This window comes from Astyanax mexicanus, chromosome 12 (genome assembly GCF_023375975.1).
Source record: "Astyanax mexicanus isolate ESR-SI-001 chromosome 12, AstMex3_surface, whole genome shotgun sequence".
Taxonomy (NCBI): domain Eukaryota; kingdom Metazoa; phylum Chordata; class Actinopteri; order Characiformes; family Acestrorhamphidae; genus Astyanax; species Astyanax mexicanus.
Genome location: NC_064419.1, coordinates 42110825 through 42123946, shown reverse-complemented (window position 1 = coordinate 42123946; position 13122 = coordinate 42110825). Strand labels below are relative to the sequence as shown.

The 13122-nt window shown below is 40.5% G+C and overlaps 1 protein-coding gene across 2 annotated transcripts in view; it reads left to right on the top strand.

Annotated features, from left to right (window-relative positions):
* The window catches only part of prex1 (phosphatidylinositol-3,4,5-trisphosphate-dependent Rac exchange factor 1), a 133787-nt gene that overhangs the window by 109221 nt on the left and 11444 nt on the right, over positions 1 to 13122 (top strand). For both annotated transcript variants that reach the window (XM_022679349.2, XM_022679348.2), the window contains exons 28-34: positions 4 to 86; positions 2128 to 2218; positions 2722 to 2850; positions 2955 to 2996; positions 8256 to 8473; positions 10547 to 10649; positions 12127 to 12270. In XM_022679349.2, coding sequence (XP_022535070.2) covers positions 4 to 86; positions 2128 to 2218; positions 2722 to 2850; positions 2955 to 2996; positions 8256 to 8473; positions 10547 to 10649; positions 12127 to 12270 — 810 coding nt within the window. The remainder of the gene's footprint in view (positions 1 to 3; positions 87 to 2127; positions 2219 to 2721; positions 2851 to 2954; positions 2997 to 8255; positions 8474 to 10546; positions 10650 to 12126; positions 12271 to 13122) is intronic.

The following is a 13122-nucleotide window of genomic DNA, read 5'->3' as shown; positions in this document are numbered from 1 at the left end:
CAGGAGATGAGCTGCCGTGTGACATGCAGATTCCCCTGGACAAACAGGACAAGCTGCATGGCTGCCTGGAACATCTTTTTAATCAGGTACGAACATTAGTTCACTGGTTCTCAAACCTGTTCTGCAACTGACAGAATGCTCAGGTTGTCATTTTTTGCATTTTTGCTACATCCTTATGTATTATGAGTTAGGTTGGAGTGATTTAAGAACCATTAAATTGATGGCTGATTGTGTTTACATTCATGATTGATAAACATATATATATATATATATATATATATATATATATATATATATTGTGTTTGTTTGTTTGTTTTTTATTTTAATTTGACTCTCTCTATCCATCTGTTCTTTCTTCTTATACTCTTTTTCTCTAAGTTGTTCTCTCACATTACAGGGTTCTCTCTCAGATTTCCCCCTCACCCACCCTCTCAGCTCTTTCACACTTTAACCTTTGACATTTACCCTTTGCCCTCTGAACTCTGAACCCTTCCACTGCTGGTAGAACTTTCTATATTTCTACTACCGTATTTTTGCACTGTAAGGTGCACTTAAAATCTAGTGCGCCTTATGTATAAGTTTTACGAGTCAGGTATTAAGGAGCAGTAAAGACACTCCACTGAAGTACAGCGTTATAGAGGTTTTAGTGAAGATTTTCCAGCACTAAGGCTTGGAGCATCAGCATTAGTTTTAGCCGCTAACTGCAGTGCTAGCACTCTAGCTATTCAGAAGTGAGAATATTGGATTGTAGTCTGCGTGTTTACTGTGTTAAAACAAGCTACGTGGGACAAACCGCTAGCTGATAGCACCCTGGCTTACCGGAACACTCAGGGTTCCTCAGTGTAGCGCTGTCGGGCGGCATTTACTAGTACTAAGCTCTGCTGCTAACAGCACTGTGGGAAATATTGGAAATCTAAGCATACTGTAAATAAACAGAAGCGCTTTACTCACTTCAGGAGAGAAATCTGTGTAGCTTAACAAAATGGCGACATCCTTGTTCCCTACTGTTGTCACTTATAATGCGCCCTATAATCCAGTGTGCCTATGTATGAAAATATATCAGAAAAAAGACGTTCATTGATATTGTGCCTTTATAATACGGTCCTTTCAGTAAAATACGGCACTAAAGGAAGAATTTGGCACAAAGTCAGATTTACACAAATTTCTAATTTTCTTCCCCTGTTGTTTGCTCTGTGATTCTAATTATATTATTATTCACACTGTATTCTTAAATATTCATCACACACACACTTACACACTTGCCTCAAATCACATGGCATTCACACAGCAGGTCAAATTAAGTGTTAATTAATCTGTATGGCCGTGTGCACCACTAAAAACACACTGAGATTGATTGGGCCACTAAATAAGGCCACTTTTTATATGAGGTATTGAAATACAATATTTATTTACGTCTTAATCTGAAACAATTACGAAATTTGCTAAGGAAAAGTGAATGACAGAAGTGAGTGAGGGTATGCGTGGAGGGACAGTGAGGTAACAGACCTCATATTTATTTGGGTTGACTAAATTATAAGGCAGCTGTCAACCACTTTTTTTCTAGAGGAATTGTTTCTAAAGAAATGGCTGAACGTGATGACAGGAGGCCAGTGTCAAAAGAAAAATAGGAAGTTAAAAAAAGGAAGGTTAAAGAAAGCATGGACACAAACCAAAGAAGTGGGCGTGGTCCATCATTTAATATTTTTTTCCTTTTAATTATTTTACTAAATAAAGCAATTTCAGCACTAAATAGAACCATTTATGCTGTTTATAGAACCCTCTACAGAAGGTATTTTATCAGTCTAAAGAACCTCTTAACCAGTGAAAGAACTGTTAAGCAGTCAAAAGGTTCTTTAAGTTGTAATGATTCTATATAGAGCCATTGCTTCACTAACAAACCCTTAAAGGAATTCCAAAAGCAAATTACAGAGGCATACCTCAGCTCCAAACACTTGTGTACTTGTTTTCCTAGCTGAACTGTTCCATTAAGGGTCCACGTGTCCAGTGTTTCCAGCTGCAGGGAGCTGTTATATCTCAGACTGCAGAGGCGTGGACGGAGCCGGGTCCAGCCGGGTCTAAGTGAAGGGAGGATTCTGTAGCGTTTGACTGTGTTTCTTTCATGTTCAGGTGGATTCCATCAACAGCCTCCTGAAAGGGCAGGTCATGAGCAAAGCCTGCGAGGAAACCAAGCATTTCCACCCTGACCACAGCCAGCCAGGTACCTCCCAGCACTGCACTGCCGTGTGTGTGTGTGTGCTATGTTTAGAGACGTTATTTGGGTTGTGTATGAGTTTGAACAGTCATTTCCCCTCTCTGAAGTTCAACAGTCCTTTCTCATCTTAAGACTGTGTGAGCATGTGTTTCTCTTTGTGTGTGTGTTTGTGTGTTTGTTTGTGTATCTGCATGTTTGTGTGTGCATGCGTGTTTGTGCGCATGTGTGTTTGTGCGCGTGTGTTTGTATGTGTGTGTTTTTGTATTTTGGAGAATCATAATTGAATTGACGCACAATTATGGAAGTCTTGAACAGCAAATTGTTGTGTTGTAGAAATGTGTGTGTGTGTGTGTGTGTGTGTGTACATGTGTGTTCCTGTTCTTAACCGAAGACATGAGCACTTTATCCCTAATCCCCTCCGTTTGCTTATAACTCACACATGCACTCTTTCATTTGAGTTTGAATGGCATTCATTATGACCGTGACTGTGTCTCACACCTACTCTCCAGAATTCCGCCACACGGACGACTGGACAGCACGCTGCAGATACATCCTACACAAGAACATCCAGGAGGACCCATGGAACCTGCCCAGCTCCATCAAGAACCTGGTGGACAGTCTGCATGGCTTTGTAGAGGGTGTGTGTGGCACTGGATGCTTTGTTAAGTTTATATAGTGCGGGTTATTGCTACGGAATCAGAAAAAGCTTTTGTTCATGTATTTATATGTAAATGTGTTTCAGATGGGAGGAATCAGCTCTTGTTGGCCTTACTGAAATGCACAGGTATGTGGATAAGTCATGAGTTGTATTTGCATTATTAATCATAAATATCACAATTAATCCTGACACCCCACAGACACTTGCCATATGCCATTTTATGCCACCCACTGTCAGGAATTAGTTATTACATTATGTCAGCTTGCCATGAGGACACTGGCCAGTGTTTAACATTATTTCCAAGATGGCGCTTCACAAATTTCTATGGTAACACTTCAGTACTGCTATTCCATGACTTTTGGCATGTCTGTGTATGTTGCATAGCAAAAAACATTAGTGCCAATCCGGCATCAGAAATGTGACAGTAAGTGTCCTGATAAGCTATAAAAATAGATTAGATTTTGTAACTTTTAAGTCCTAATTAACATATCAGATTTGATTGGTATTTACTGAGGCTATGTGTAAAATATGTTGAGAACAGCCAGCCTATCCTTCTAAACTGGATAAAACCAAATTTGAAGTCTGTGAAATTTGTTATGTCAGCCTAATTTCAAAAAACTATTTAAAATATTTGATTTGAAAAGCTATTAGATGCAGCCATTACTGGATTAAAGTGAACATTTTGAATGCCAGTATAAGAACTGTTTAATAGAAATATGCTGACTGTCTCTTTAAGAGTAATGCTGTACCACCAGTTCATGTCTGCAGTGAAATAGTCTGTGAAAAGCAGAAGTCCTGCATGAAGGCCTGGACTTCTCTTGGCCTGACTGCTCATGTCATGTCCTGTGGCCTCATCTGGATGTTTTTTCCGTTTCTGCTGTGTACCCATTCCATACAGATGAGACAATATCAGAGACATGTTTTGATCCTTGCTCTGAATAAAAGTCATCACGTAGGCCTTCAGTGGCCCAAACAAATCAGCAGCACTACATTAGTACAAATCAACTGCAGCTACTCTACCCTATGTGTCAGTACTCTACTGGTGCAGCTGTAGTGAATAATGTTATCTCATGGTTACGTCAGTCTTGAGGCTCATTTATTCTCAATGTTAAATATGGATACAGCTACGAAAGAGCAGCAAAGTGGGTGGTAATCATTGTGCATCTGGCTAGAATTGTTTGTGTAAACAGACAAGCAGAATCTGCAAACTTGCATCCAGACTCCAGTGCAGGAGGACCAACATACATATCCTGCACAAGAGCATGTAGTTCTTTTAAATACATGAGCCATGGCAAAAGGTGTGACACAATGGGACTAGGTTTTTGTTCCATGACTTCTGGAATGTCAGTGTACCAAAATAAATAATCAAAAAAGCATCATAAATCTTGTAAGCAAGCATATTTGAGCATATTAAACTACATGAAGTAACTCACGGCAAGTGTTTGGTGATTTAAATCCCTGTTTACCCACATATGTAAAAGTCTGCGTTTTGTGTGGACAGGGTAAACGCAGTTTTATGAAAATGCTGACATTAAACAGCAAGTTTGCTGGTGTCTGTTTTTGTCTACATTAGCGTAGCTTGTTCAGAATGAGTCTGAAACTTAGACAGTGCCTTGATTGTGAGTGTCTGTGACCGCGTGTGAGCAAGTGCTTGTGAGCGAGTGTGTGAGACTGCATGTAAGTTAGTGCGTGTGAATGCATTTAAGCGAAGGCTAGTGAGTGAGAGCACGGGACTGCATTTGAGCGGATGCTTGTGAGTGAGTGCGTGGGACTGCGTGAGAGTGAGTATGTGTGTCTGCATGTGTGTGAGTGAATGCTTGTGTGTGAGTATGTGGGACTGCATATGAGTGAGTGCGTGTGACTGCTTGTGAGTGAATGCATGGGACTGCGTGTGAGCGAATGCTTGTGAGTGAGTGCGTGGGACTGCGTGTGAGTGAATGCTTGTGAGCAGTGTTGGGCACGTTACTTTGAAAAAGTAATTAGTTACTCGTTACTTCTCCAAAAAAGTAACTGAGTTACTAACGGAGTTACTCCACTATAAAAGTAACTAGTTACCAGTAAAAGTAACGATCACGTTACTTTTATTATTCGCCCGTCAAAAAAAAAGGAAGTCAATTATGTATTTACTATATTTATTATTAGAAAAATAACAAACGAAAATAAACCCAAAATGTTGACAAAAATATAATCTAACGAATTAAAAAAAAAAAAAAAAAAAAAACGAAATTCTCCACACAACCAAAGAAAATTACTTTAACTTGTAATACTGAAAAAAACGGAAAAGACGGAAAAACGCGTCTGGGGATGAAATTAAACAAACCAGGCCACACTCAAAGGAAATATGTATATATAAACAAAACAAAATAATGGACAAAAGCACCCATCTAATGACCGTTAAAATGGTATTAATATAACAGCTTCATAGAGCTTAGATTGGGCCCAAAAAATCCGACCCGTCCCAGCCGAGTCCGTGCACGTTCTGCCCGAACCATGAGCTGTCATTATGAGCCCCACCCGATCCGCCCCATAAACTGTCTGTTTTCGGGCTAATTGAATGAGCGAAATATAATTAGAATTATGTTAATTAACACTAACATAAAAGCATAGAACTATTATTTAATTAAAATTATTTTTAAGAACAGCTACACACAATGCTGCAAGTCAAACGCGGAGGCGTTCACGTGCGCCCAGAGCTACGTGATTAAATTTTTCATTTTTATTATAGTTTAATTTTATTTTGTTTTTTATTTTTCTCTGTGTTTTCTGTCGTATTTTGCGGCTAGCGCGAGCGCTTTACACAAGAACTAACGCCACGGACCAGGTGCCGCGCGCTCAGCACAACACCGCCAGCTGTACAACTCCGCTGTACAACAGCGCTTATATATAAATTAAACACGAAAATGAGGGTATTCTATCAGTAATTTCAGTTCGTTTTAGTTAGTTTTAAAAACACAAAATACAGTTCGAGATAGTTATGTTTTTCCTTTTAATTACCGTTTTTATTAGATTCAGTTAACACAAATGTTTTTTCACTTTCAGTTTTCGCTATTTGGTTCGCTTTAGTGAACAATAATAATTGGTTACTTAGCTATATTGTGATTATCACACCAGAGCTTTATATAAAATAAAATAGGATCCCGATTTCGGGTCGGTCCTCGGGTCAGGTCGGGTTCGGGCAGAGAAAAGCAGCAGCACCACAAAAACCAGAGCAGCTAAAAAGAGTATAACGTCCTTAAATCGGAACTTAGCCTGTCCACGGCAATCACTGAATTGATTAGAGCATGCAAATCGTCACAATTGTGCCTCCCTTCACCACGCCAAACCACGTAAACCTACAGGCACAGCAGCCAGAAGCTCAAGTTCACCGGAAAGAGGAGTTGTTAACCAGGGCAAAGCGAAGTTAAAAAAAAAAAAAAAGTTCATTGAGCGACTAAAGTAACGTGCAGTAACGGGGTGTCGGAAATGGTAACGGCGTTATAGTTACAGTCAGAGTAATTAGTTAGATTACTCGTTACTGAAAAAAGTAACGGCGTTAGTAACGGCGTTACTACCAACACTGCTTGTGAGTGAGTGCGTGTGACTGCACCTGAGTGAGTGCGTGTGACTGCGTGTGAGTGAGTGTGAGTGAATGCTTGTGAGTGAGTGCGTGTGACTGCGTGTGAGTGAATGCTTGTGAGTGAGTGTGTGAATGCGTGTGAGTGAATGCTTGTGAGTGAGTGCGTGGGACTGCATGTGAGCGAGTGTGTGACTGCGTGTGAGTGAATGCTTGTGAGTGAGTGCGTGTGACTGCGTGTGTGAATGCTTGTGAGTGAGTGCGTGTGACTGCGTGTGTGAATGCTTGTGAGTGAGTGCGTGTGACTGCGTGTGAGTGAATGCTTGTGAGTGACTGCGTGGGACTGCATGTGGGCGAGTGTGTGACTGCGTGTGAGTGAATGCTTGTGAGTGAGTGCGTGTGACTGCGTGTGAGTGAATGCTTGTGAGTGAGTGCGTGTGACTGCATCTGAGTGAGTGCGTGTGAGCAAGTGCTAGTGAATGAGTGCGTGTGACTCCATGTGAGCGAGTGTGTGACTGCATATTTGTGAGCAAGTGCTAGTGAGTGAGTGCTAGTGAGCGAATGCTTGTGAGTGCGTGTGAGTACATAGGTGTGAGCAAGTGCTAGTGAGTGAATGCGTGTGAGCGAATGCTTGTGAGTGCGTGTGAGCCAGTGCGTGTGATTGTGTGTGTAATGGATTATGTAACTCCTGGGCTTGTATTTGCTCTGTATGCTTCTTGTGTTAAAGCCTCTACTACGTGATTAAAGAACAGTTCTGGGCTTGACACTCAGGGTGTGTGCTCTGAGATAGTTCAGTGTTTTATTGGAATTCCACACTCGTTTGTGTTTGTGTGTGTGTTGGGGGAGGGGCTCATTTGGAATGAGGTGATGGTGTTTGTATGAGAGTTCAGGAGGTTGAGAGTAAGAGGAGATCCAGTGAGAGAGATTGAAAGAGCAGAGTCTGTGTGTGTGTGTGTAGGGGGGGGGGGGGTCTCCTGGGGTCTGCGGTGGGAGGCATATGGAAGCTGTTGAGGGAGTGTGAGGGAATCTGATCTTGAGCTTCTTGCTGCTCTGTGTGTGTGTCTGGGTCCCGTTCTCACTCCTGCGCTCACCCTGTCCCGACCCTGCAGTGTGTGTTGTTCAGTTCTAGAGTATGGCACATGTTCATGCTGATTGTCTCAGTGTGGCGGGCAGGGAGAGTGTGTTTGTGTGTGCGTCTGGTTAATGAACAGTGATCATTAGGGTGAAGTCAGTGTTGTGTACATGCTGGATACAGCAGCAGCAGTGTGTTTCTTTATAAACAAAAGGGTGTCTTTAAAACTAGTAGTGATAGGGTGCAGAGTGGTCCAGCTATCTAAAGCACTGCCACTATGATCTGGAGATTGCTGGTTCTAATCCCAATCATGCAGCTTGCCACCAGCTGCTGGAGCCCCGAGAAAGCACAATAGGCCTTGCTCTCTCTGGGTGGGTAGATGGCGCTGCGCTTTCCTCCGAGCGTGCTGTGATGCTACTCTGCAATGATGCATCAGCAGCAGTTCAAAACAAGGCAAAGTCTGACTTTAAATGTGTTGGAGGAGGCATGTGCTAGTCTTCACCATCCTTGTGTTGTGATATACAGCTAAGTAGAAGCTGAGACAACTGGCCTAGCTAAATTGGGAGAAATTGGGAGAAAATTAAATAAATTTATATACATTTTTAGACTTCTTCGAACCCAATAACAGAAAAAGCTCACATCTAATCTACTTCTATAAACACAATAAACCTTTTATTCAGTGCATATGTTAATAAAAGGCTGATACTTTAATAAGTAACTGTCTTTTTTCTCTATTTCTTTTCCTCTCTACCTTTCTTAGACACAGACCTGCAGCTGAGGAGAGATGTAATTTTCTGTCAGGCTCTGGTGGGGGCTCTGTGTGCTCTGGCGGAGCAGCTGATCTGGGCACTGAACATGCGCTTTAACAACAACGGCGAGTACGAGGACGACAGCAAGGAGGTCAGCCGCAAGTGGCTGGAGCAGATCTCAGCCATCGGAGTGCTCTTCAACTTCCAGTCCACACTTTCACCACACGTGGTAAGCTGAAGCTCAGCCTCGACTACAGAGCCCAACACAGCGCAGAGCTTTTCCTGCTCTGAATACAATAAATCAGCTGAACAGAGCAGGAAAACATTCAGTTATACACTGCAGTCAGTTATGCAAATCTACTCCCTCCAGAATGTGCCAGACACAGGTCAGAAACAAGTGCTCTCACACAAGTTCTACACTATAGGTTCTGGCGAGAATCTACTGGCTGCATGCCTTAAACTCTGCACACTTTTCTTAAACCATGATAAAGTAACAATTCTGAATCAACTTATGTGGTCACAGATACTGTTTGACTAACTAATAAACACGTGATTGCAAATTTATAGTTACAATGCTTTTATTTAAATAAGCCAATAATAGTTAGTTTTCCTTTAAAAATATAAATAGTATTCCGATTTGTGGGGTCAATCGATTAAAAATGATTTTGATTAATCATGACAATAACTGCAATTAATCACACTTGTTTTTCTGAAGACGCAAGTTTTTCTTATGGATATTTAAGCACTAATACATGAGCGGGAGTACTATAATGTGTAATATTCACATATGCCAATATTACACGTTATAGCACGAACCGAAGTGCATTACTTGAGAAAATACGATCTGTTTGAATAAAAAACAGAGACAACATACAGACACCCAGATAAGAGAGAAAGACAGACAGACAGTTGGATATTGGATACCTAGAGAAACAGGGGAAACTACATATATAGATGGATAACCTTTACGCCATGGCTACTTATAATAAACAGGGCTGGACTGGTAATCTGGTGTAACGGGCAAATGCCCGGAGGGCCGATAGGCCTCAGGGGCCGATGCTGATTTTTTTTTTTCTTCCTTTTTTTTCCTAAGAGACCGGCCCACAAGTTAGAGGGGGCGGCCCATTGGCCCATCTTCAATATAGACAGTGGACTGAACCAATCAGGATATAGGAAGAAAGCGGCCACACCCTTTCTCTGCGTGGTTTAGCTCTGAGCACATGGGTGACTGGAAACGCGCTCGTACTGTCTCTCTCTCTCTACCTCGCTTAATCGCGCGCGCGCTCTCTCTGACTGTCTCTCTCTCTTATGTAAGCGATTGACAACACTAATATAATTTAATTTTATCAATCTAAAGCTGATATTTCTTAAAAAGAACTAAACACTAAAATGCATCCAGTTATTAGAAAAAAAATATTTGTATTTAAAGTAATGCTGTTGTTTTTGTTTTTAATAAAGCACCACAATCAGGCTCAATGTTTGTTTGTTCCACCTAGATCAAAAAATCCTCTTATGATGAGAGTAGGAGAAAACCCTGGTTTCAAGCAAAAAAGAGCCCCATTAAACATTCCATCCCCCCCCAAAAAACATGATTATACTAAAGTTCAATTTTTATTATGACGTTGATAATGGTGAAGCTATACAGAATGTCCTGTTTGTAGCCAGATACAAATACATGTTATAGCTGCTTAAAGGAGGAAAAATTAGAATTGAACTGTTGTATCAGAGAAATAAAAAAATACATATTAGAGATGATTTCAATAAAAAAGGATAAAGAATCAATTGAACTAAACAGAGCAGACAAAAATGGTAGAGTTAAAAATAGACAATAACCTTATTTTATTCAATATGCTGATGATACATTATGCGTCTCTGTAACCCTATGCACATAAATTACAAGTCGGTTGTGCTCTGCTAATTATGAGGGGCTGGTCTAAACCAAAAATGCCAGGGTGATTTTTTTTGTCCCAGTCCAGCCCTGATAATTAACCAAATACGCTGATATGTCACGTCATGGAACAGTAACATGGATCGTGTAACATGACTTTTGCCATGCCTAATGAAAGCTAAAGAACGCTGTACTGATCTGGGGGATATACATGTGGAGCCTCATGCACTTAGAGTTGCTTGTCTGTTTGCATCGATAATTCTAGCCAGACACCACTGGTCACGATCATTACCACCCACTGCACTGTCCACTGTGGGTTGTAATGTCTTCTGTTATGTTGTGGGATGATGCGACTGCTGATCTCTTTCTGTAGCGGCTGCTATGTTCTGAATGTTGTGTTGCTGTGTGTTGCAGAGAGAGGAGCGCACCAGTCTGGAGGACACTAAGGCGGCTCTGTTGGATCTGGATAAAGTCACCGTGCTGTTTCGGTCGCTGGAGAATGAATGCCTTGTTGCAAGTGAGCTTCTTTTCCTAAACCTAAAACTGTAATGTCATTGTAATGCCAGCAGATACAGAGATGTGCTTCTGCTCAGTGAATTACAGTCCAAACTGAGCTCTATTTCTGATGTACTGAAATAAATCCAGTGCATGGAGAAGATGCATTATAACGGATGCTTCTTTGAGATCACGTGAGCTTCATGAGATTTCTCATGGGGTTGCATGATCGCACTGAAGTGTGGCTGTGGTGAGGATTGCGTGATGAAACACTGGAACTCCCAGACTGTAAATTCCAGTCTGAAAAACATGCTTTTGAACTCGTCTAGGAACAAATATAAAATTCACAAATTCCTGCGGTTTATAAATTGTTAGTATTAGAGCTGGTGGTTCTGTGTGGATGAGGGTCGCAGGACTTTCTATTATGGACTATTATGTTCCAGCCCTTAATCCCGTCTCTTTAAAGACGCACTTCCTAAATCAGACAAATACACACACACACACACCCTCCAGATGTCCCTTTCAGGAATGTCAACATGGTAAGCAGAGATACCGTAGCTGCTTTATCCAAAAGCCTCTGTTTTGTTTGGAGGAAAAGAAGAGAGCTTTTGTAATCTCGTTTGTGTCTGCAGTTAATACACTGGCTTTTTCACTCTTTTGTACTCAGGCTTTTCTATTCTGGGCTGGTTGTACTGGGATTGTTTATCTAATTATACTCATGACCAAATTAGACTATAAATTCTCATATGTAAGTGTATGCACTAGCTTTCACCAGCCCCTCATGCGCTCCTCAGGACACTGAGTGTATTGTGACTTAATGACCACGAGAAAATGTGGGTCAAGAAAAAAACAAGAAAAGTCATGGAATTTTACATTTTACATTTTACATGGAAAATTACAATTTCCAGGCCTGGATAAGTTTTTGAAGGAAAAAAAAAATAATTAAGTTTTGGAACAGACATGGAAATTTGGTCTACAAATATTGTGTTTCCATTTATTGACGGGAAAAAATATATATTTTCAGCTAACAAATACATCAGCTCAGAGTTAAATCAGTAATTTTGCCCTACAAAATGGAGCTCTCAGGATCTGACACACATTTTATTATTATTGAAGATTGTGTGTCAACATTTTTCAGATACATTTTATTAATTAATTTTGATTATTGTTTTAGTTGATTTTTGGTTTTATTGTCCATGTCTGCAATGATATTTTAAAATCATGTGGTCATGAAAATTTGCCTTAAAGGCCTGGAAAAGTCATAAAAAAATCATGGAAATGTATGGATTAAAAAGTGTATGAAACCTATTCCTGGGTTGTGACCAGACATCTCTGTTAGAAGGGTGAAATATGGTGATCATTTTACATTAGTGATTGAGTTATGATGTCTGTTTAGACTATAGAAGAATTCATAGCTGCTCTTTCTTTCCTCTCATTTTTCTGCTTCAATGCTTCTGCTTTCCTCCTCCACCTTTTCCTCGTCTCTTTGCTGCTTATAGACACGCCGGTGCACTATCAGGTGGAGGGGAGCCGGCAGGCCATACGGGTCACTCTGTACCTGGACAGCTGTCACTTCAGCGAGCTGCCCATACGACTGCAGAACGGAGGCAGTCTGAAGCTTCACTCTGTGCTGTTCAGCAGAGGTGAGCACACCCCCGACATTCACAGTATTTCATTAAGATTTCATTAAAGTCTGGATGGAGTTGTGAGGTCTTTCCTCTGCGTTCGGCTCCTTTTCTCTGAGGAGGGCTTCTGTTCAGACCTTCAGAATTGAGACTCGTCTGTCTGGCTCTCGGCTTTGATGTGAAAACAGTAAAGGATGCCCAGACTCTTTTATGGGTCGTAACCCTCAAGAAACCCATCATCAAAAAGATTTTCAACGTTCACCATACTGATTAATGTTTAGATAATTATATAATTACATAGGTAATTGCTTAGTTGTGTTATTAATTGGACAAGCATTACGTTTAGAGGCTATTAATGTCTCATAAATTAGTAAAATATGGTAAAATGTATGCACAATTACTAAAATAATACAAACCCAACTATGCAAAAATGTTAATATACATCTATCATCCTGTATGTTAGAACTGCAACACATTGCTAAACATTGGGAAAGTAAAGCGTTTATAACTAATTATTATGTGTTTCAGGTGCTTTGTCCCATTCTTCCTGCAAACACATTCTAACAGTTCTGCGTTAGCATTGCTGTGTTTCAAAGATAGGTTGGGACTACAGATCTCTATGTACTTTTCTGCATTAATGCCACCATCACAGAAGTGTACAGACACCCCATATACAAAAAAATTTACATCACATAACTTTTAAAATAAGATTATTATTATCAAGAGTTTTTCTTTACATTATAAAAGCCCTAAATTGACCCAGTCCAGATCTTTTTTGGAATGTGTTTCAGGCCTGAAATGCAGGAATGTATGTTTATCAACTAATGAAATAAAAACATCTTGGGATCATACTGTCTGAAATAAAATAAA